The 25,088-nt window shown below is 37.0% G+C and overlaps 1 protein-coding gene and 1 pseudogene across 1 annotated transcript in view; one reads left to right on the top strand and one right to left on the bottom strand.

Annotated features, from left to right (window-relative positions):
* The first annotated feature begins 368 nt into the window (after positions 1–368).
* Positions 369–3,456, top strand: LOC148916918 (uncharacterized; annotated as a pseudogene).
* A 15,150-nt stretch (positions 3,457–18,606) lies between these two features.
* The window catches only part of LOC148916917 (diphosphomevalonate decarboxylase MVD2, peroxisomal-like), a 42,603-nt gene continuing 36,121 nt past the window's right edge, over positions 18,607–25,088 (bottom strand). The window contains exons 3-11 of the mRNA XM_089052321.1: positions 22,254–22,452; positions 22,014–22,077; positions 21,627–21,690; positions 21,448–21,528; positions 20,646–20,732; positions 20,113–20,270; positions 19,938–19,986; positions 19,206–19,330; positions 18,607–19,050 (exon numbers count right to left, since the gene is read on the bottom strand). Of these exons, the coding sequence (XP_088908447.1) occupies positions 18,834–19,050; positions 19,206–19,330; positions 19,938–19,986; positions 20,113–20,270; positions 20,646–20,732; positions 21,448–21,528; positions 21,627–21,690; positions 22,014–22,077; positions 22,254–22,452 (1,044 nt within the window). The 3' untranslated portion in view covers positions 18,607–18,833. The remainder of the gene's footprint in view (positions 19,051–19,205; positions 19,331–19,937; positions 19,987–20,112; positions 20,271–20,645; positions 20,733–21,447; positions 21,529–21,626; positions 21,691–22,013; positions 22,078–22,253; positions 22,453–25,088) is intronic.

Raw genomic sequence — 25,088 nt, 5'->3', positions numbered from 1 at the left:
AACTAATTTCCAAGACCGTGTCATCACCACAGCAACTTGCACAAAGTCCCACATCGAAACTTTGTGCAAAGCTCTCACTTTCACTTCCCTATAAATAGGGAACAGTACCCAAGTAAAAAGGGTAACTACTCTCTCACTTTTACTGTTACTTTGCCAAATTTACCACTCATAGTTGACTTAAGCATCGGAAAGTCTTCGGCCGGCACCACAGGTGTCTGAAGCTTGACGACTGCTTCTCCTACTTTGTCTTATGTAGGCTCTTCCCTCACCGAAGGTCCTCACCTTCTCACCTGCTGATGACTATCCACTTCCCTCTAAGTTGACCTCCCAAAAAGAGCGTCAACACTTCTGGTTGTTGTTTCATTCGGATAACCTCTTCATTGGTGAACTTGTAGAGGTAATCAATATGTGATCTCATCAAAACTTTAATCATCCAAATTAAGGGGAAAGGCCCAAATTAAGCCTTATTATAGTGTCCTCAAGATCAATGCTATTTTGCTCGTCACTTCTTGTACTGGATTTTCAGCAAAGTTTCATTTTTCATTCTCAGGGGGTCAGGCATCAGAGATGTTTAAGAGACTCACATTTCTCTTGTTAGTTGGGTTGTTGGCATGGGCATATCAGGCCATCCAACCACCCCCTCCAAAACTTTGTGGCTCCCCCGGTGACCCACTCGTCACGGCATCTAGAATAAAGATGAGGGATGGAAGATATTTGGCCTACAAGGAACATGGTGTTCCAAAAGAAGTGGCCAGATATAAGATTATTTATGTTCATGCCTTTGGTTCTACCAGACATGATGCACTGATTGCAACAACCGTCACTCAGGTTTTCAATTTGTTTCTCAATTTTAAATTGATTTTATAGTCTTCATTGGTTTTTAAAGTTTGTGTCCAAAAATTAGATTGGTTAACTTCTTGGGTGGATTCTTTTTCAGGAAGTGCTTGAAGATTTAGGGGTGTACATTGTTTCTTTTAACAGACCGGGATATGGTGAAAGTGATCCGGATCCTAAGCGAACAGCGGAAGAGTTTGGCTTTAGATATAGAAGAGCTTGGTGACCAGTGGGACTGGGATCCAAATTTTATGTAATTGGATATTCTATGGGTGGACAGGTCATGGAAGTGTCTTCAGTACATCCCTCACAGGTAAGACTTTCCTACAAGCCTCATGGATAGTATAGGCAGTTGTAAATGCTCTACATGTCCTTTGTGAATGTTAGAATACCAATTGAGAGAGACAGAGAGAGAGAGAGAGATGAATTAATTTCAAATATCATGCTGCATATGTATTTAACTTTAAATTTTAAGAACAACTAAAGTTTTGGCTGGATACTTATGCTTGTATCAAAGTGTGGATACCGTCTAAATGTTGAAGTAAAGATTTGTAAAGGCAGTATAATACATTAATTACTTTACACCAGCATTGGAACTTCATTAAAAGTAGATTTTATCTGGTACTTATGCTTGTACCAAAGTCTGGATACAAGGTTTTACTTCAATGAGGACCAAATTCTACATTATCTGATATGTTAATCAGTATTGAAGTTTTTCTCAAGTTTGGTGTTTGGGATCTTGTGACAGTGTAGCAGGAGCAACGCTGATTGCTCCTGTTGTCAACTACTGGTGGCCAAGCTTGCCTGCCAACTATGTCGGTGCCTATTATAAACAACCTCTGTGGGATCAATGGGCACTTCGAGTTGCTCACCACATACCATGGCTAATCTACTGGTGGAACACTCAGAAACTATTTCCTACATCCAGTGTTGTGTCGGTAGTAACCCAAATATGAATATTTTTCTCGTCAAGATTTGGAGATCATACGGAATGCGAACGTTTACTGAAAGAGATAACAAAGTACTTTTCATATTCGGTAAATGTTTAGGACTTTTTTATTTAACTCAATAAGAGGGACACAACATGAGGCATTACTTCAGCTCCGTCCATTACCACGTACCTTAGAAGATTCAATATAAAGCTTCATATGATGTGAAAAATTAACTTCTCAAACCATTGTACAACAATTTGAAACCCTTGAGCAAGAGTTAATATCATTTGCAAGACTAATTCACACGAGGATAGCTATAGTGCTAGTTGAGGTTTTCAGGAGCCTCTGGTTTACAGGGCAGTTGGGAGTTTTTTTTGTGCTGTAATCTTGTTGAAAATACTCTCATCCAACTATACTTGACTCATTTTATGTGGCATTCGTCCTTGCTATTAGGGAATCTCCTACATCAAAGGAGATAAGTTCATCAACAACTCAATCTGCTCCATCAACAACACAATCGGCTCCTCCGTATGAAAGTCAACTGTGATATATATGCTAAGCTGTCTTTCCTATTCTATTTTATTAGGATTGATTCAGTCACTCAAGACTGATTGTATTTACCTTATTAGGATTGTATTCAAACTGTATATAATCATAGACCTGTAGCTGTAAACAAATCAATGAAATATACCAATTGATCTCAGTTCTTATACGGTATCACAGCCCAAAAACTCCAACGAGCAAATTTTTATTTTTTTCCTGATCCCTCTCTTCTCTGTCTTCATCCATGGCCACTGACGCCTCTGCAACCATGGGCACTAACGCCTTTGCAACCATCCCTGTACCAGAGATCAACTCCTCCACTCCCACCTTGATCACAATCAATGCTACCGCCCAACTACCCGTGAAACTCACACCCACCAATTACCCATCATGGCGTGCTCAATTCAACGCCCTCCTCTACGGCTACGACCTCATGGGTTATGTGGACGGTTCTAGTCTCTGCCCATCAATCACTCAACCCGTGCTTCGCACCTTTTGGATTCGGCAAGATCAACTCCTTCTCCATGCGATTCTTGCTTCCGTCTCACCGCAGGTCATCTCCCTTATCGCCTTTGCCAAGACGTCCAAGGAGGCTTGGGACAAGCTTCTCCATCTCTTTGCTAGCAAAGCCCGTGCCCGCGTTCTTGGTCTCAAAGAACGCCTTACTCTCCTGCGCCGTGAGAACAAGTCGACTCAGTATCTGCAAGAAGTCCGCGTTATTGCAGATGAACTCGCCATAATTGATGTTCCCCTCTCCAATGACGATCTCCTCCTCTACATTCTTAATGGTGTTGGATCTTACTTCAAGGAAATTGTTGCGGTGGTTCGTTCCCGCGACACCTCAATTTCTTTTGAAAACCTCCATGACAAGCTGATTGAACATGAAGCCGCTCTTAAGCGTGATGATACCGTTGTTGCTGCCCCAGTGATCACTGCCAATGTCACTCAGACATCTCGCTCCCACACCTCAAATCGTGGCTATCGCTCTAACAACTCAACTCCAACCGTGGGTCCTTTGCCTCTCACAATCCATCTCGTGGTTCCTTTGGGCACCCCCACACATCTTCCATTGACAACAATTCTCGGGGTTCCTATGGGCCCACCCAACCAGCTTTCACTGACAATAGTCGTCGCTCTACCCACATGAACAGCACAAGTTATCGTGGTTTCTGTCAATGGTGTGGCACTCAAGGTCATAGTGCCAAACGCTGCCCCCAACTCCAATCTGGACCTCACAGTCAGCCAGTGGCCAATCCCACCACCCATGGTAGGTCCACCTCTTCTCCAACATGGTTGCTTGATTCCGGTGCCTCTCACCATGTTACCTCTAACGTCAACACTCTCTCTAGTGCCTCTCTATATGATGGTCCTGATGAAATAATTATTGGTAATGGTTCAGGTTTGGGTATCACTCATGTCGGTTCAACCACTATACCCTCCTCATCCTCTCAATCTTTCACCTTGTCCAATGTTCTCTGTGTTCCTTCTATGCAAAAAGACATTATTTCTATTTCTAAATTTAATAAACAAAATAATACATATATTGAACTTTTTCCTGATTTCTTTCATGTCAAGGATCTGAGCATGGGGGCGGTTCTTCTTCGAGGCCCGAATAAGGATGATGTGTACGAGTGGTCTCCCAAATCCTTTTGTCAACCGCAAGCTCTGGTGGGTGTGGTGGTCTCTCCCAACCTCTGGCATCGTCGTCTTGGTCATCCCAGTCACAAAATTCTCCAACAAGTCCTTCGTTTGTCTTCCATTAATGTGTCTTCCAAGTTGTCCGAGTCTGTTTGTCATTCTTGTCTATGTAATAAAAGCCATCGGCTCCTGTTTGGTACTTCGTCTCTCACTAGTCATGGTCCATTAGACCTCCTTTACAGTGGTGTTTGGGGCCCTGCTCCATACTCTTCTATTGATGGTTTTTCCTACTATGTTATATTTGTTGATCATTTCACAAAATACATATGGCTCTACCCTCTCAAAAAGAAATCTGATGTGTTTTCCACTTTTGTCACCTTCAAAAGAAAAATACTTCAAAAGAAAAATCACTAGATTATACACTGATGGTGGAGGAGAATTCATCAAACTCCAACATTTTCTCTCATCTAATGGCATCACCCATCTTCTTACACCACCTCACACTCCGCAACACAATGGGGTGCCGAACGGCGACATCGTCATATTGCTGAAACTGGTCTCACCCTTCTTCATCAAGCTTCTTTACCTCTCACCTATTGGTCTTACGCCTTTAAAACAGCTGCCTATCTTATCAACCGTATGCCCACTTCGCTTCTACACAATCTCTCCCCATTCACTCAACTATTTGATGAACAGCCCAATTACTCTCATCTTCGTACCTTTGGGTGCTTGTGTTTTCCTTGGTTATGTCCTTACAATTCAAATAAATTACTTCCTCGTTCCCGCCCATGTATCTTCCTTGGTTACTCATCTAATCAAAGTGCCTTTCAGTGTCTTGATCTTTCCTCCAACAAACTTTTTATCTCTCAGCATGTTCAATTTGATGAGTCCACTTTTCCTCTTGCCAACCTCCCTTCCTCCATTCCCCATGTCACTGTTGATAACTCTCACACTTGGGTCTCCTCTCTTCCTCCAGTTACTTATGTTCCTGTACACTCACCCACCATGCCTGTTGCACCGGTTGTTTCTTCTTCGATGTCAACACATGTCACATCATCATCATCATCGGCATCTGCCCCCGTCTCGAGCCGTCACCATCATTGCCCTGGCCCCATTGCTCCTCTCTTACCATCACCCGACCCCCAAGCCTTAGCCCCTACCTCCACTGCACCCATAATCACCCCACCCGCACATTCTCCAGCCCAAAATGACCCAGCCCAGCCACCTTCCCACCTCAGCCCAATTTGTACATACACTAGAAACCCTAATAGGACTGTTGTCACCTTTCCATCCTCTGACCCGCACCCTTCCAACCCCCCCATACCTCCTGTGCTCCCGATCATTCCATGGTCACCAGATTGCAAAGCCGGTATCCACAAACCTAATCCCGATATGCTATGACTGCTACTAAACACCCCATTCTCTCCTCCATTGAACCGACATGTGTTTCCCAGGGTATTAAGGATCCCCTTTGGCGACAAGCAATGTCCAATGAGTTTAATGCGTTAATTCGCAATGGTACATGGGAGCTCATTCCTTCACTCCCCTCTCAAAATCTTATTGGTTGTAAGTGGGTGTTTCGTATCAAACGGCATCCTGATGGCACCATTGACAGGTACAAGGCACGCTTAGTTGCCAAGGGTTTTCACCAACGTCCTGGTGTTGATTTTTCAGATACTTTCAGTCCGGTGGTCAAACCTACTACCATACTAATTGTTTTGCATCTTGTCGTGACTCATGGTTGGCCAATACGTCAGTTGGATGTTAACAATGCTTTTTGTTTGCTTGTTGATTGCAAGTTTGATTTCTCTGAACCATGGTTTTTGTTTTTCCTAATTTGATAAAATACAAAGACAAAGAAAGTAGGGTTTGGAATCTTATATAGACGACGATATCTTATTATTCACGTCGTGTGAATGTTAATACCACGACGTTATATTAAGATACCGTCGTCTATATAAGATTCCAAAACCTTCTTTCTTTGTCTTTGTATTTTATCAAATTAGGAAAAATAAAACCATGGTTCAGAGAAATCAAACCTGCAATCAAACATTCACATGAACAAAGAAAGAAGGGTTTGGAATCTTATATAGACGACGGTATCTTATGATTTACGTCGTGTGAATGTCAATAGCACGACGTTATATTAATATTAATGTCGTTTGAATTTAAATATCACGACGCAGTGTAAATATCACCGTAATAAGTTCTTATTGCGTCTTCTTTTATATTGTTTCGTCGTTGTTTAAGTACCATCGTTTTAAACATTTATTACGTCTGATGTTATGTTATTGCGTCGTGTAAAATCTTATCATACATCGTGTTTTATGAATAACCGTTGTTTTTGTTCTTAATTTTTTCCTGAAATATTTTCACTTGCAGGTTTGATTTGTCTGTAACCATGGTTTCTCAAGACCAAAGTAAGGTCTCTGGCTCGAAAAAAAATGGAGGTAAGGAGCTTGGAATGGTAACTCCTCAAGACAAGTCCTTGAAGAAGATTAAGTTTGTTTCATCTGCTGAGACAGAACAAGCCAGCACGACAACAATTTCTGAGGATTCAAAGTCAGGTCGAGGTATGAGCACAATGCCTCGTGTTGTGAAGAGAAAATTTCAGAAAATCAAGCCAGTTGTTGAGTACAATAAAAGGGGGAAAGGATGTGGCCCTGCACATACTGAGATGCAATCCTATATTGGTGTGTTGGCACGCTCCATAGCCCCACTTGTGGACAAGAAATGGGCTGAAATCCCCAAGGATATAAAGGAGCAGATTTGGGAAGCCGTTGACATGGCTTTTGTGGTAGGTCAAGGGGGCAAGAACTTGGTGTTATCTTCTGCTACCAAGAAATGGAAGGATTTCAAGTCTACACTAACGAGGCATTATATCCTGCCATACATCAAGGAGAGGGAGAAATTAAGCCAACCCCCTGAACTATGTAAATTCATAGAGAAAGCAGAATGGGATGCCTTTGTAGCTTCAAGATTATCCCAAGAATTTGTTTATGTGCATTCTCAACATTCAAAGATTAGGGAGAAACTTGAGTACAATCATCGATTGTCTCGAAAAGGATATGCTGGTTTGGAGGATCAATTGGAGGAAACCATTCATGGGGTAGAAATTGATCGATCTACCTTATGGAAGAAAGCTAGACCAGACAAAGATGGTAACATCTCTGATCCAAAGGTGGCAGAGAAAGCAAAATTAATTGTAAGCCTACTCACTCTGTTTTAAATTTGTATTAAACTCTGTATTGCCCTGATAATTCTTATTACGTCTTATGTTATATTTTGCGTCGTGTGAATGATATTACTACGTCGAGATGTTTTAAAAAACGTCGTTACAGGTCTGAATTTGGAATCGCTACTATGTTTTTTGTAAATATAGCATAAGACGTCGGTGTTTTATTTATTGCGTCGTTTGAATGATATTACTACGTCGAGATGTTTTAAAAAACGTCGTTACAGGTCTGAATTTGGAATCGCTACTTTGTTTTTTGTAATTATAGCATAAGACGTCGGTTGTTTATTTATTGCGTCGTTTGAAACAACTAACCACGTCTTTATTTAAGTACCGTCGTGATAAATTTATGATAACGTCGATTTCTATGTTATTGCGTCGTGTGAAATTATATAATACGTCATTTGTTTATAAATAACCGTCGTGTGTTTTCTTGTGCTAACTTTTTTATATATCTTTGTTTTAGGATGAATTGCAAAAACAAGTTTTTGAAGGCAGTGTCAGTGTATCTAGTAGTAATGATGTGTTGACCATGGCTTTGGGTCCCGAGCATCCAGGGAGAGTAAGAGGGGTAGGTGCTGGGATTTCCCCTAGGCAATACTTCAATTTACCTAGACAACAGAGGGTAAAGTTTGCCGATCAATTAAAGGAAAGTGTAAGAATTGTCCTTCAAGAAGAGACTAAGAAGATGGAAGCTAGATCAAGGGAAGAGACTTTGGGATGGAGGCTAGAACCAAGCAATTGAGTACAGGTGAGAGGGAACATTCTTGAGTTAGCTTTCCCAACTCATCCCCAATTTTGATCCAAGCATGCTTAAACCGAAAACTATCCCCTGTCTGGAGCAAAGTCCCAAAAATCAATGTCGACAACGCAAGCTGCTCTGGGGGTGATGGGAGATCCCTACATTTTGATGATGATACTGCCAAAAATGGGGAAAAGCAGGAAGAAATGGAAACATATCTGAACTTTGAATTATCTGTTTTTTTTAAAAGCTATTAGACGTCGTTATTATGAAGAAAACCGTCGTTTGAAATACATACCACGACGATTTTATTAATAAACCGTCGTTTGGATTTCAATACCACGTCGTATTTAGTTTACTTGTTTTACACGCCATTAGATGTCGTTATTTTTGAAAACTTTTGTGGTGATTTAGACGACAGTTTTAGTCCTTACCGACGTAATAGATAAATCCCCACGACGTTTCTTATTTACCATCGTTTAATAATTTTAAGATGTCCATAATTCTTACATACCGTCTTATGTTATGCCTTACCACGACGTTTTGATTTAATTTTTTTTCTTTCTATACAATCTGTCTTATATATATATTTCTTTATTACTTAAAACAGAAATATGGGGATTTAGAAAATCAAGATGAAGAGAAGAAAGAAGAAAAAAAAGATGAAGAGAAGAAGGAAGAAAAAAAAGAAGATGAAGAAAAGCATGATGAAAAGGTATATTCTCATAAATTTGCCTTTTTTATTTGTTTTTCAAATTTCAGACGTCGATATTTTATTTAAACCGTCGTTTGTTTTCAAATTAGACGTCGGAATTTGTTTCCTATGACGTAATAAATTATTTAGCACGACGGTGTTTTGTTACCATCGTTTAAATAATTATCAGACGACGTTATTTTCTTTAAACCGTCGTGTTTATTGAATTACCACGTCATTTTATTTTGCTTTATTTCTTTAAACAGGGTATTGAAGTAGTTGATTATTCAAAGGTGGAGGTGTCATCTTCCTTACAATGCCTTTGTCGTTATGTGGAAACCACACTAACGCCTCAGGAGAAGATCATGACCTTTACAATTGAGAAGGAGATGTTTGGTGCAAATCGCAGTACCTTCGTCTTGCCTGAAGATATTACACAGTTAGCAGGCATGGAAGAAATTGGGGCTACTATGCTTGCAGTATATATGAGGTTTGTCCTTATCAAATATTTATTTCACACTCAAATTTGTGTTGAAAAAAATCATTATAGCATAAGACGTCGGTGGTTTATTTATTGCGTCGTTTGAAACTACTAACCACGTCGTTAGTTATATACCGTCGTGATAAATTAATGATAACATCGATTGCTATTTCATTGCGTCCTGTGAAATTGTATAATACGTCGTTTGTTTATAAATAACCGTCGTGTGTTTTTTTGTGCTGACTTTTTTATATATCTTTGTTTTATATATTTAGGTGCTTATATGATCATTTGAAAGAAGCAAATATGTTCAACATGCTTGGCTTTATCGACCCTGCTCAAGTTAGTGCCAATGCTAGGTCACTAACTGATAGATCACGATTGGTAGCCAGTCAACTTCAGAAGACAGATGGTGAACAGATTTTCATGATGCCTTACAATCCAGGGTTAGTCTCCTTAACAGGATTTTGTTTGTATGATGCACTGCGTATAAAACTGTTTAACTAATTTTGTGCCGTTTGAAACATCTAACCACGTCGGTGCTTTATTTATTGAGTCGTTTGAAACCTCTAACCACATCGTTAGTTAATTACCGTCGTGATAAATTCATAATGACGTTGATTGCTACGTTATTTCGTCGTGTGAAACTATATAATATGTCGTTTTTTATAAATAACCGTCATGTGTTTTCTTGTGCTGACTTTTTTACATATCTTTGTTTTATATTAATTTTGTGCAGCCATTATTGGGTCTTGCTGATTGTGAGAGCAAAGAAGGAAACCGTCTATTTTCTGGATCCTCTGCCCAGAAATCATGTGGTTGATGAGTAGGCCAAAAACATGGTGAACAGTGCTATAAAAATTTATAATTCTCACATAGGCAGACAAGGCCGTAAAGCACCCATTTGGAAAACTCTGCCAGGCACACCAAAGCAACCCAGCAGTGTCGAATGCGGGTATTATGTCATGCGCTTCATGAGAGACATCATCCTGGATCCTTCCCTGGAGTTTGAGAAGACGATAAGAAGAAACTTTTCAGATACATTTTATGTGATTTTTTGTATTATCAACGACGGTCCTTTAAAATTACCGTCGTTGAATCGATATACTATGTCAGTTATGAAAAATAGCGTCGTCTGTGATTGAACTTCTTTTTATTTATAAAGCTTAATAATCATTGTTTATGAATTGCAGTTTGCCAATGGAAAAGAGCAAGCGTCATACCCCCAAGCAGCCATTGATGAAGTCAGGAATGAATTGGCAGAGTTTGTTTGCCTTCATATGGAGTAGAGGATTTTTAGAACACTTGATATTTTTATATAATGTACAAATTTTGTCTATAATATATAATGTACAAATTTTGTCTATAATATACATCCATTTTTTCCCTGAAAATTTGCTGAGGTTTTCTTAATTTAAAAAATAAATAAATTGCGTAACCGACGTGTAATAACTTTCCAACAACATAATTATGTCAAAAACCGTCATCTTATGGTGTTGGAATAACGTAATCGTTTGAAACAAATCCGACGTAAAAGGATATTTAGACGACAGAGATGACGTGGTAATTAAATTACACGGCGACACCTTTTTTGTTTAAGTCGTGATATACCGTTTGTACGTCGATGGGACGTCGTTTTAGTGAAAATTTTGCCATGATTTCGCTTTTAAACGACATCATTTGAACAAGTAAGTCGTTTATTATATTTACAACGTCGTTACTTTCTTAAAGTCGACGTGGTTTGTTGTGTTTGTAGGAATATTTTATTCTATATCATTCAAAATATTCATAATAAATTTAAAATAGATCAAAAAAATGAAACGTCAACTCCTATGAAGTCATTCATATATTTTCTTGCCCCTAAACCTTAAAAAAATTCAGTTTGAGTAATACAAATTTAAAATGACCACCCAAAAATAAATTGTTTTGATGAGTCATAACATCACTTATAGTTTGATGGTTTAGGGTTTAGGGTTTAGGGTTTATGGTTGTTATTTATTAGGGTTTAGGATTAAAGGATAATTTTTGGGGTTTACGGTTTATGTTTGTTATATATTAGGCTGTAAAACCATAAACCATTTTATAAAATTATATTTTAAAAATATATAATTTAGGGTTTAGGGTTTATGGTATTATTTTTTAACGACGGTATTTATGTTTCCAGTCGATGTTTATTTTTTTGACGATGGTGTTTATGTTCCTTTAAAATGACGTTGTACACGAATAACAACGTCATCGATTTAAAAAAAACGTAAAAGGTTATTCAAACGACACTATTGGTTCAATAGACGACGTGGTTTCTTTAAAATAAACGGCGTTAAGTTCAGTGTTTGAGTCGTGGAATAGTACATTTACGTCGGTTTTGGTAAAACTTTGGTCATGGTTTCGCTTAGTTTTGACGACTGCTATTTGATTTTGAGTCGTACATAGTTTTACCGCATCGTACATAGTTTTACCACGACGTCTTTAATGTAATAAGCGTCATGTTTAAATGAAATTTTAACGACGGTTGTTTTTGCCGTTGATGTTTTAAAGAGCGCGCTTTCTAAAAAATTTCGTGCGACCTAAAATTTTCAGATTTCGCTCTAAGTCTTATACTTGTAACCCTGAACCCTAAAATTTTCAGATTTCGCGCAACATAACATTTCGCTCTCTCACTTCATCTCTAATTCAAAGTTGGGCTCCGTCGAATCCAAGTAGGCCATAATCTGTGAGCTCTACCAACCTGTAAGTACAAACCCTTATCTTCCCCTTGTAAATTCATTGAATGATATTAGGTTGTTTTGTTAAAGGGTTTTAGATATATGTTTTGCGATCTTTTAATAATGTTGTTGGAGGTATGGGTTCATGGATTTTCTGTTTAATGTTTTCATGATCACTCTCTGTTATGTTGAATATGGAATGGATTTAATTTTGTCGGATCTTTTAATCACTCTCTGCTATGTTGAATCGGGAATGGATTTATTGTTTTCATGCTTAGTATATGTTGGTTTCATGCTTGGTTTCATGCTTAATACCCAACATAAAAATTAATGTATATGTTGTGTTCTTATTAGGGTTTTGGGTTCTTGAAAATAAATTGGGATATCGACGCGTTTTTAGGCATACGACGACGGTTTTTTCATAAACCGTCGTCTGTATTACTTATACACGACGGTGTTCTTTAACTACTGTCGTGGTTATAATTAGATGACGTTTGTTGAAAATCCGTCGTCTATATATGTCCAATGCGTCTGTTTTTGTTTAAAAACCGTCGTCTGTGCATATATTATTTGCTATTAAAACTTTATATAATCTGCTATAATGATGGTCATTGCTTGTCTTTTCACTTTATTATAGATAATAGGGTATAGTGTCGAAGATGGATAAGTCATGGATGCACTCGGATAGAAGATCGAAGGCATATGAGTTAAGGGTGGAAGCATTTTTGAACTTTTCTGTAGAAAATCTTCTAACTACAACACATATCCGTTGTCCATGTGTTAAATGTGTGAATTTGAAATTGTTTGGGGTTGAAATTATAAGGGATCACTTATACTTTAATGGAGTTGACCAAAGCTATAAGAATTGGACATTTCACGGAGAACCTTGGGAAGCAACTACTAATGCTAGTAGAAATGTTGAAGAAGATGATGACCATAGTAGGTACAGTTTTGTGTCTGAAGAAATAGAGATGGATGATAATGATTTTGGTGATTTTGGATTCTGATCCTTATGAGTTTGCCAATGTGATTGGGGATGGAGATCAACCATTGTACCTTGGTTGTAGAAAGTACATGAAGTTATCGGCATTAGTGAAGTTATATAATTTGAAGGCAAAACATGAGATGAGTGATGTCTGTTTTACAGAATTATTGATACTTCAAGGCGATTTGCTTCCAGAAAGAAATACAATACCGGCCTCTATGTATGAGGCAAAAAAGACTTTGTGTGCATTGGGGCTGAGTGTTGAGAAAATGCACGCATCCCCCAATGATTGCATCTTGTATAGGAAGGAGTATGAAGATTCAACTAATTGTCCTACTTGTGGTATCTCAAGGTAGAAGGAAGACAAAGATTCAATCTTGAAAGAGGGTGTGCCAGCGAAGGTGGTGTGGTATTTTCCTCCAATTCTAAGGTTTAAAAGGATGTTTTGATCACATGAGACAGCTAAGAGTTTGACTTGGCATGCTGCTAGAAAATCAATTGACGATCAGATGTTTCATCCGGCGGATTCCCCGTCTTGGAAACTTCTTGATGATAAATGGCCCGAGTTTGGTAATGAGCCGAGAAACTTGAGATTGGCTCTTTCATCTGATGGATTCAATCCCCACAGCTCTCTAAGTAGCAGATATAGTTGCTGGCCAGTTATCTTAGTTACATATAATCTCCCTCCATGGCTGTGCATGAAACAAAAGTTCATGATGTTGACCTTATTGATTTCCGGTCCTAAACAACCCGGAAATAATATAGACATCTACTTGGAGCCTTTGATTGATGATTTTAAATCTTTGTGGGATGGGATTAGAGGAGTGTATGATGCACATAATGGAGAATACTTTACACTCAGAGCTGCATTAATGTGGATAATTAATGATTTCCCCACCTATGGAAACTTATCTGGTTGTGTTGTTAAAGGATATAAAGCTTGTCCAATATGCGGCGATGATACACCTAGTCACAGGTTGAAAAATGGCCACAAAATTTGTTACATTGGGCATAGAAAATGGTTACCAATCAATCATCCATATAGGAGGCAACGTGCAGCTTTTAATGGGAAACCTGAATATGGCACGCCTCCCGAGCCATTAACCAGAGAAGAAGTGCTGCATATGGTTGAAGATGGTGACAGAGTTTGTTGGAAGAAGAAATCAATATTCTTTGATCTCGAGTATTGGAAATACCTTCCTGTGATGCATGTCCTAGATGTTATGCACATTGAGAAGAATGTTTGCGATAGTATCATTGGTACATTACTGGAGATCCCTAGAAAAAATAAAGATGGTCATTCAATGGCTACGCTTAAAGGTTGTTAATGTATGGTTTTTGCTATTTTCTTTGGGCTTCCCTTAACAACTTTGTAATAGGATGTGTATTGTAATTTATCAAGCTCAAGTCTAGATTAAGGAAATTTTTATTGGTGCTCTTCTCTAATCTCTGCTCTACGGAGGCTCAAGCAAGTTGACAAAGGTATTGAGCATTGCATATCATTACATTAAACAGTCTTCATAAAATGATGACTAGTCATCCGTTTCTCATATGACTAGCCATCCTTACTCTGTAGGATTTCCAGCTGGATAACAAACTGTTTTGTCCTATTCTTCTTTTTCTCTCTCTGCTGCCATGTGGGTTTCTGACCTAAGGAATTTTTTGGTCTGTAAAGGCTACGATTTTGGTCATTTGGCGGCTGTCTCTTTTGCGTGGAAGTTTTGGAAAGATTGGCTTGCTTTCTTTCTCTTCTTCTTCCTCATGAGAGAACCAAATATTTCATCTATGAGTTTTTCCAATTGATTTCTTTTTGAAAAACTGCTTTTCAAACTCGAATCTGCATCTAGCTACTTAAATCATCTCTCATTTATATCTAGGTCCGATTCAAGACTGATTTCTTCAAGAGTATGGTTTCTTGAAGAAATTGGTCATTCTCTTTTGAATCTAAATATTGGTTTCGGTCTGTGTTGGAGCTTGCAAGCTAGTGCCATGGGATGAACGAGCTGGAGAAGGAGCTGCCATTGCCATGAAGAACTGAGCTTCAAGTTTTGCTAAGTTGGAGAAGAAGATTGCACAAAGGAGGTATTGCTCATATTCCTAAATAGACCTAGGTGCTTCTTGAGCTTGGTTGTGTTTCCTTTGTAAGAATCTTTTTCTACTTAGTGGAGTGCCTGGTCGGTTGATGACTCCCAGTTTTTCCCAATTGTGGGTTTCTAGGTGAACAAAATCTGTTTTGCATACCTGTAATTTTTCTGGGTTTGTGTTTTTGGTGGTTGACTAGTCATCTTTATCTGTTGTTTGATGTTTACATGATAATGATGATTTCACACACTTTCACCATAGTTGTTGCTAGCACAGGGGATGCCTAGATTGATGGGTCTTTCTGAGTGCCTAGGTTGTCACTAGTAATCTTCTAGGGTTGCAGGTACATTGTGGCATGCTCTGTGTGTTCTCTTGATTGTGATTGTTCATGACTAGCAGTTGACTAGTCATATGTGTATTTGGTCAAAGTTTAAAGTGTGTGAAGATTGTTGTGTTGTTGTGTCTTGTTTGTGTGATTAAATTTACCCCTCATCACCTAAGTACCAATTTCAAAGGTATATGTTATTGAATAACATATTGGACTTTTAATTTTCTTCTTTCTATGTTAGATTGAATTAAGATATGATTAATTTGCAGGTTCAAAGTGAACTTAATGAGGAAGACAATCATGGCGTATCAGAAAATTTAAGGTGGCTAGCAGCTGGTCCAAACATGGCAGTACCATCATATAGGAGCTATTTTATTAAAGGTATTAAATTTAACATCAAGACACAAGATGATGTGCGGACAACTCCAAATAGTGGAGTTTATTTACTTGCACATACCATGCAAGTTGCTAGTGCCAAGGATAAAAACCCAATTCTCTCAAATATGGGTTTCTATGGTGTCATTCAAGAAATTTGGGACCTTGACTACCAAAAGTTTACAATCCTAGTCTTTAGGTGTGATTGGATAGATAGTACTTCTGGTCCTGTAGTGGACGAACTTGGATTTACCCTTGTAGATTTGAGTAAAATTGGACATAGGAATGACCAATTTGTTTTGACTTCTCAAGTCAAACAAGTATTTTTTGTTGACGACCCGATGCATCGTGGTTGGTCGGTAGTGTTATCAATGCCTAATAGAGAATATAATGATGTTATTGGTGATGATGTCTTAGGTGATGTGAGAATTGAGTGTGAGCCATTTACTAGAGGGATGCCAAATGTTGACACATTTGATGAACTGATGGGTGAGTTTGGGAGTCAAAATATTCGAAATGGGTGTGAAGATATATGGATTGAATGATGCTTATGTAATTGGTAGTGTATGACATTAATTTTGTAATATATTGTAATGTGATTTCTTCACTTTCATTATACAGGTTTTGGCCACAAAACAATCAGTACAAAAAATACTGGTTCAAGATTACAAACACGACGGTCTTGATAATGTGAAAAACAAACGTCTGTTCTAATAAAAAACGACGTTTTGGAGCATTCAACGACCACAATATATTTACCGACGTCTTAAAGCAACGTAACAATGAAGAACCACGACGCTATTGTGAAACAATTATTAAGGATATCACGTCGAAGAAGCATAAAGAGCCGCCATGTAATTCCAAATAACACGACTCCAATCCCATAATACCGACGTCTAAAAAACGAGATATCTAACCTGAACATTACAAAAGACGACGTTGTCTTAACTTTACCACGTCGCATGTTCTTTCATAAACGAAGTGGAAAAGGATGAATTCACGACAGTATTTGAAATCCATTGGTAAATTTGTCCACGTTAAGATATATTTGGACGTCGTTCCTTTACAAAAACAACGTTATATTAATGTATCCACGTCTCTTTTCTTATGATAATGTCGTTAAAATTGCTTTACATGGCGAATTTCGGATAAACAACGTCGTCTAATAGAATTAGACGACGGTAATGATGACGTATAAATTATGAAACACGGCTGTCTTTTGCATGATAACGACATTGTACATTGACGACAACGTCGTCTTTATAAATTAATGTGTCGTAAGTAATGACTCCAACATATTTTCCACGTCGTTTATTTTCAGATCGTGTCGTTAAAACTATTTTACATGGCGGTGGACTGAGAAACGTTCCCGTCTCAGATGCATTAGACGACGATTATATTTTAAAAGATGACGTATAAATTCTGTAATACGGCTCTCATTTATTTGGAACCGATGTTGTTTATTTAGTACAACGTCGTCTGTTTAAATACATGCGTCGTAAGTAATGACCCTAACATCTATTTCCACGTCATCATTAATAGAAAAATCGAAGTGGAAAATTCATTTCACGACGGTCGTTGAAAATGTAGTGACGTAGTAGGAGTCAATAACGTCGTCGATTATGTATTTAAAGACGTCATATTTTTATTTGTCGTGAAAGGTATATTTAACGGCGGTGAGTTTTAGTTATCGTCGTTGTATGTATATCTTGCGGTCATGTTATGTTAATATATGTCATATTTTGCCTTTTTAACGACGTTTTTTTGTTAGAATTGGTCGTCTATTCTCATCCTCGACTGGTTTTTTTTATCTTTTTTTCAAGTACAAAGACGTCGGTTTTTATTTGTTAATGACGTTGTTTGTTTTAACAACGACGGTTATTTAGCGTCGTGATTTGATTAGGGAAAAGATGTCGGTCGATTTCACGACCATTTGAAAACGGAATACACGACGGTGAATTCCCGTCGTCTTTTTCCTTTTTTGTAGTAGTGGTGAATGCCCAAAAGAGAGAGAAGCCAATAAGTTCTATAAAAATAAAAAATAAAAAGAACTCTGGGAAGTGGGAGAGGGAGGCACCTTGGGAAGTTTTGTCAGAAAAAAAGGAAAAAAAAAACCTTGGGAAGTGAGGCAGGGAAACGTGAAAGAGCTTGGGAAGTGGGAAATGTAAATGATAATGCCGTATAAATGTTTGGTTTTTGCGGTTTTGCCGACACCAACCGCATTTCTCGGTCAACCGCATTTTCTCGGACGGATGCGGTATCAAATATGTCAATACCGCAAAATCACGGTGGGTTTGCGGTTTCTCTGAAAATTTGCAGTATGGTAACCGCAACCACCCCTAGTTTAAACTATCGTTTGTACCAAAAAAAAAGCATGGAAGGTGAAAACATGGCAGTAGCCGTATGGGTAAATTCTAGCCGTATGCAAAAGTAGGAAAGAATAAAAAGGAGATGAAAAGAAAGCATCAGGAGGAAGTGTTCTTGTACTGCTGATCAATTGGCTTATTCATGAAAGAATAGGGTTCTGGCTTGGAAAATATTTTATTTAATGTTTTTTTATATTAATTTTAGAATAATTAATTGTTTACTTTTATTAAGATTAGGATGTAATTATTTTCTTATCATTTAAGTTTTAAGAAGCTTCCTACGATTTTGGAGTTCTATGTTTTCTATTTGAACAACTTTAAGCGTTGTAATTGACGGCTTATTAATATCATTATTAAAATTATTGAGATTTTCTCTCTTCTTTGGTGAATTTCATAAAGCTGATGGGTCTAAATGTTTGTCGATCGTTTGCTTGTTTCTTGGATCTAGACGTTTGTCGATCATTTGCTTCCGGGCTGCATCAGTACAAAGGTCATACAATGCCATGATGTTGGTGGAATTCAAGCTACTTTAACTCAGAGTTCAAAATTTCTGATTGACTTTTAGGAGGAAGGGCATGTAGAGAACGGGAATGAATTGCTAATAGTTATCACAATGTCACACTTTCAGATGAACAATAGACAATTTATTCGTTAATGTGTCCAAGACAATGAGCACAAAGACCATAATTGGATTAAAGGAGCAAAAAGTAAGTTAAAGATACATGAAACAAGCAACAGAAACTCTTAACTGAGATGAACTCGGATAAACATTTTAAGGCAATTCTTGGGTTCAGCCTAAAAGGATCATCTGAACGAACTACTTCAGGCTCATACAGCCATTTGAATCGTCCTGAGAAAGAACAGAACACCGTAAAAGAAAGAGAAATCTTCTCAACTTACTTCGGCAACCCAGTTTCAGGGTTGAGAAGAAATTGACTTTCATCTGACAGCACCACTGGACCTCTCCCAGGTCTTGTGCAAATAAAGTAACTTACATCTCCTCTGTGCCTCTGGGATGGATTCTTGATTTCTGGGGGTGCAGGCAAACTTTCGATAGCCTCCAGGCTCTCAACCCCAGCATCTTTCAGAATGGACTTATCACCAAGAACGAAACTGTGAAAAGAATTATGAAAAAATTTAAAAGAGAAAGCCACACACAAGGGGGACCAAGGTTGGTGCCATCAGAAAAATCATTGATGCGGAAACTACACAGAAATAAGAATCTCTTAAGCTTGAGGAAATGTCATATGAAAGCCCACAAATATTACCTGTTCAAATCTGCATCAGATTTTGGAGGAAAGCAGAATAGCAGCTTCTGAACCAAAAGGGCAGCTGTTTCTCGGTTACGTGCGATTAGAACCGCATTCGGCCCCGCATCAAATGTATACGCCACCTGTCAGTTATTAAAATATTTTCAACTACTCAAAAAAATAGTATGAACAGTATGCAACTCAAATAAGCTTATAGAGTATTTCTGAAGCATTTCTGAAGCATAAGCTAAACATAAAGTAAGATCAGTATTTCTGAAGCATTTAAGAGTCACAACCCAAAGTTAGTACTTTTACTAACTTGTTATAATATTGCCATTCAGGAAAAGTATATCCCCAGGGAAACTTCCCAGGATGCTTTGAGCAATAACGTTTATTATGATAACAAAGTCTGAACCAAATTACTTGAAAAGCTAATGCCAAAAGTTTTCTTTTCCACTAATAATTTGTAAATTTATTAGTTACATCTTCGGAAATTCTTTACAGCTTGCTTCTGTTGAGGATGTGCAATTTGCTTCAGTTGAGACATTATATGAAGAAAACATGCAAAATTGAAGCTTTAACTAGGTTAATCTTTTTATGCTGAAGGACTTCTACTGAAAATCAAGATATGACTGCTCACAGAGCACTAGCAATCTTAGAAATTTAAGATCACCGTTTTTTAACATCATCATGCCACAAAGGGCAACAATCAGTATTTTATACTCGTTAAAAATAATTTAGTTTCCTAACCTGAGGCGTTCCTGCTACACGGTTCCACTTTTCAACAAGGCTGATTATCCTGAAACATAGTTACTTCATCAATATTGAATTCCAAGTTTCTAGTTCCTCACCTCAATGAAAACATAAATGAATTACTGTAACCGCTGAGCTTTTCAAGTAACACAAATTCAAAAAAGAGGCTTGCCTGTGGGATGTATCATTCATGTAGAATATTGGGGGACATGTGTCGAGGCAAACAGCATGAAACTGGTTACTGTCAGTACAGGTCAGTTGTGCAAAAGAAGCAAAATCACGATTTTTTATGGCTTCCTCCATTTTTAATATGCGTTTGGGTACCACTTCCTGTAACAGTATAAAAAGACAAACAGAAATATACAAGTTAGATCAGGGTTAAATGACCCCACAAAAATAAGCGACAGCAGATGACCTAAAAGAATAAGACACTGTGTTTTTCTATTAACGGTGCACTAAAATGAGGGAGCTTGAAGGTGCAAATAATTCAAAATTATGAATTTATGGATTAAAGTTCTACAGTTTGTAAAATTCTTGATTGGTTAAGCTATTGAGCATAATGTGGTATAATACGGAATTTAAAGTTTCTGTTTTTAGATGCATCAAATGCAAAACCACAGAGCTCAGTCAATTTGATAACCTTCTCTTACTAAAGGTGAATCCTATCATTTAAACTAGGCAGTGAAAGGACAATGGAGAATGCACCTTCGCTCTATATTGTAAGAGCAAACTTGTTTCAACAGTATCACGCATTCCTGTAGAGCTACTCGTTTCCTTCTGCTGTGAACTTACCTGGAATAAACAAAATCAAGATTTGAATAACTTAGGGTATAGGGTGATAAACCTGGTCAGACATTCAGAATACATCTTTGGCTTCTGTCAGGATTCTATACAAATTGTGGCACCTCAATGTTACAAATTGTGCAGTCATTATAAATTTTTGGGCTGGGTACAACTGCCAAATTACGTTTCCATTCCTCCAAATCCACCGCATGACAACAAAACATGCACTAACATGACTTGTAAAAAATACACTCGACTTCATAAATTTTTTTTTTTTTTTAATAGTAGCAACTCTCAAATTAAATACATTAAATCAAACTTGTCTCTCTTACTATTTTTTTTTAAATCTTGACTACTTAATATCTTCCTAACTCTTTGTGCAACTGAACGGGGATTTTTTTATTTATAATAAATATAATATAATATTCAAACGTAGTATTTTGCAAAACTGAAAAGTATGGTTGATACTACAAAACCAGAAATATGGTTGATACTACAAAACCAGAAAGATGCACACCACGAATAGAAATAACGTCAAACCATCAAACTACCCAAAAAATTATATTTTCAAAAAAAGAGATGGAAAGTCGAAAATTCAAAAGACCCTAGGGAAAATCTTTCAAAAACAACCGAGCACAAGATGATAAGAAAGAAAGTCATATCCACAGGCCAAAATTTGCCAATAAAATCATTTGACAGGATGTATGGAACATATATTACTTACCACAGCAATAACAATGACAAGCTCATCCCAGTGCTTCTCGTCCGCGAGTTGAACTGCAAGACTGTCGGTTCCCTTCTCATCCTTAATATATGATACCAAGAATCAGCACTATAGACTCAATAGAATAACTTGGTTTTTAACAGAGGACATAACAATAACCATAAAAGAACTAAACTTACTTTTCCCATGATCCACTTGACAAATCCCCCATACAAACTGCGACAAGCACTGCCCGAACCTCGCCTGTATGAACGAACTAATTTAGAGAATTATCACCACCAACTACAATACTTGAATCTCTATAATGTGAATACAGAAGAAAAAGGATTTATAACACAACTACTAAGATGAACTTAAAAACACACATAGTGAAATCCATTACCATCAGGTCTATATAGTAGCAAACATAATAACTCTGATACTTATCATGACTTAAAAATTCCATGAACAGCAGCCACATTCAAGCAATGAAAACGAAGCACAAGGCATTCACAATTGGAATCATTATAATTGAAGCAAGATACAGGCAACCTGAAAATGAGATAATTGAAGAACTATTAAACTACCTTGCAATAGCAGAAAGCTGGCTGTGATCTTCATTCGCATTCATTAACTTTGCGAGGGCAAAAACTGCAAGTAGAAACAGAGGCTTAGCTATGATAAGCTCATTGCTTAATTACTATTTATTGACAAAGAATGATTAATCCAGTACCCAAGTAACATTATTAACACAGTCATGTGTTCTCAAACTCAAGGCACTAATCATGTAACAAATTAACAATAATATGATCGGTATTATCTGTTACCAAGACAAGCAAAACCAGCTGCCGAGGAAGCCAATCCAGCAGCAGTAGGAAAATTGTTGTATGAAGCAATATGTACATTCAATTTCTCCCAATCCTTCTTAGTAATCTTGATTCCCTTTTCCTTATCATGAACATCGGTAGCTCGACTACGAATTTCCCTTAAACAGCTCTGGAATCTGCCTCCAGAAAGAGAAATCTCCTACACTAACCGGAAAAATAAAAAAAGAGCCACGAATCAGTGAAATCCCAAAACGATCATGGTGTTTGGAAAAGCAAATATTAAACCTCTGAGAATTCTGTGGCAAAAGCAACAGTGCCAATTTCAAAAGCTAAATACTACAGCTACTATAACAACTCTGCGGTGGCACCACTTACATAACTCTGCGGTGCCAATTTCAAAAGATTATCTCTTTAAAAAATCACTTGAATCCGATATCATTTGACCACTCAATTGAGTTATTGAAATTTTAGTACTTTCTTGAAGCACCGTATTCATTGATTTTGTAAGACACAATTGGATGTCGAAACGATTTCCAATTTGTCTAATTTTTTGTAAGGATGATCTATGAATGAAGACCAAAAAAATAGATGGTTTGGATCACTGGAAAAAAAATTGTATTGTACCCTAAAGGGCGTCCCTCAAATAAAATTATTTGAGGGATCCCTCAATAGAAGGGGACTGATATACAGAGAGCTTCTATTGAGGGATCCCTCAAATAAGCTTATTTGAGGGACACCCCTTGTAGGGCCACTATGGATTGTATTTCACTAATCCAAACCATCTATTTTGTAGATACTCATTCAAAGATTATCTGTTTAAAAAATCACTTGAATCCGATATCATTTGACCACTCAATTGAGTTATTGAAATTTTAGTACTTTCTTGAAGCACCGTGTTCATTGATTTTGTAAGACACAATTGGATGTCGAAACGATTTCCAATTTGTCTAATTTTTTGTAAGGATGATCTATGAATGAAGACCAAAAAAATAGATGGTTTGGATCACTGGAAAAAAAATTGTATTGTACCCTAAAGGGCGTCCCTCAAATAAAATTATTTGAGGGATCCTCAATAGAAGGGACCGATATACTGAGAGCTTCTATTGAGGATCCTCAAATAAGCTTATTTGAGGGACACCCCTTGTAGGGCCACTATGGATTGTATTTCACTAATCCAAACCATCTATTTTGTAGATACTCATTCAAAGATTATCTGTTTAAAAAATCACTTGAATCCGATATCATTTGACCACTCAATTGAGTTATTGAAATTTTAGTACTTTCTTGAAGCACCGTGTTCATTGATTTTGTAAGACACAATTGGATGTCGAAACGATTTCCAATTTGTCTAATTTTTTGTAAGGATGATCTATGAATGAAGACCAAAAAAATAGATGGTTTGGATCACTGGAAAAAAAATTGTATTGTACCTAAAGGCGTCCTCAAATAAAATTATTTGAGGATCCTCAATAGAAGGGATATATATATATATATATATATATATATATATATATTGAGCGAGCAAATTTTTGACATAGACATTCCTATTGTGTTGGTTTGCAGGGTGCAACTTCAAAATCCGCTTGTGTATATCATAATTTTAGTTCTTTTTTGGTTTTTTTTGGTAACAACAATTAATAATCATAATAATTGAAAAGGCAAACACGTTATTTTCTGTAAGTAATAATCATCACCAATATCTCTCCTTGGCTCTCATTTTTAATCCTTTGACAATTTTTTTTTCAATTTCAAAAAATTCAACACAAAAAATCAACCAAAAAATTTAATAAATGTCACTCAAAAGCAAATAATCATATTTAAATCTGAATTCAAATTCAAGTATGTATCTAAATTTCAATTTATATATACTAAATGACTTACTTCATTATCATGTTGCACTATGCACCCGAGTTCGATTCACGTAAAAGGCAATTTTGAGGCAACCCAATATAATACTCCCTCATTTCTCTCCCTATCGTATGAAAAAAATAAAATAAAAAAGATCAAAATGCAAAAAGTAGAATAAAAATTATGGTTGAAAATTTATAACCAGTAAAATTTCTTTAAAAAACAAAGTCATGCAAATGTGACGTAGCTAGCAGCAAAACCACCATAATGACAATTAGGGTCAAATTAAAATTTTGGTTTTTTTTTTTAATTTTAAACTTATTGTTATCGTTGAAAGATAAAAACAACTCTGCTGTCTGTCAATCACATAATGTTGCAACCACTGTTTAAAGCACTTGTCCAATGTCAGCACCAACATTCAATATCCCAGCTACTTTCACAACCACATACTGAAATAATAAATACCTAATCACAAGGAATTAGTCAGTAATTATGTAGGCAAAGGTCATGCTCCCTATTAGTTAGTTAAAATTTAGCTAAAAACACATAAAAGTTATTTTATGAACTCTATAAAATTTGAACTCCAATCATACTCCCTAAGTTAGGAAGTCATAAATACTATAGTTATTTTTTAATTCAATATGATTGGTTATCATCTCTATAAAAAAAAATGGTTTGTAATAATTAAAAGTTTAAACTATGCATAAAACGAAACATCATTAAATTATAAAGAGTCACTAGGAGTTCTTTCTCTCTCCTCAAATTTAGGAGTTCCTAGATGTCTCTCTATTTTAGGAGGTGAATATGGAGCATGGTTGGAGTTGTATTTTTCCAATTCCTCCCTAAAATTTATCTAAGGAGGTGATTTAGGGACCCCATTATGGATGCTTTAAGTGCGAGTAATTATAGTGTACGTAGTATGAGAGTATGTCACATGGTATAACTCGTTTGTTAGAATATACAAGTGGATATTTATAGATATTATAT

This window comes from Prunus mume, linkage group LG5 (genome assembly GCF_029339155.1).
Source record: "Prunus mume cultivar Tortuosa linkage group LG5, ASM2933915v1, whole genome shotgun sequence".
Taxonomy (NCBI): Eukaryota; Viridiplantae; Streptophyta; class Magnoliopsida; order Rosales; family Rosaceae; genus Prunus; species Prunus mume.
This window is presented reverse-complemented; position numbering and strand designations above follow the sequence as displayed.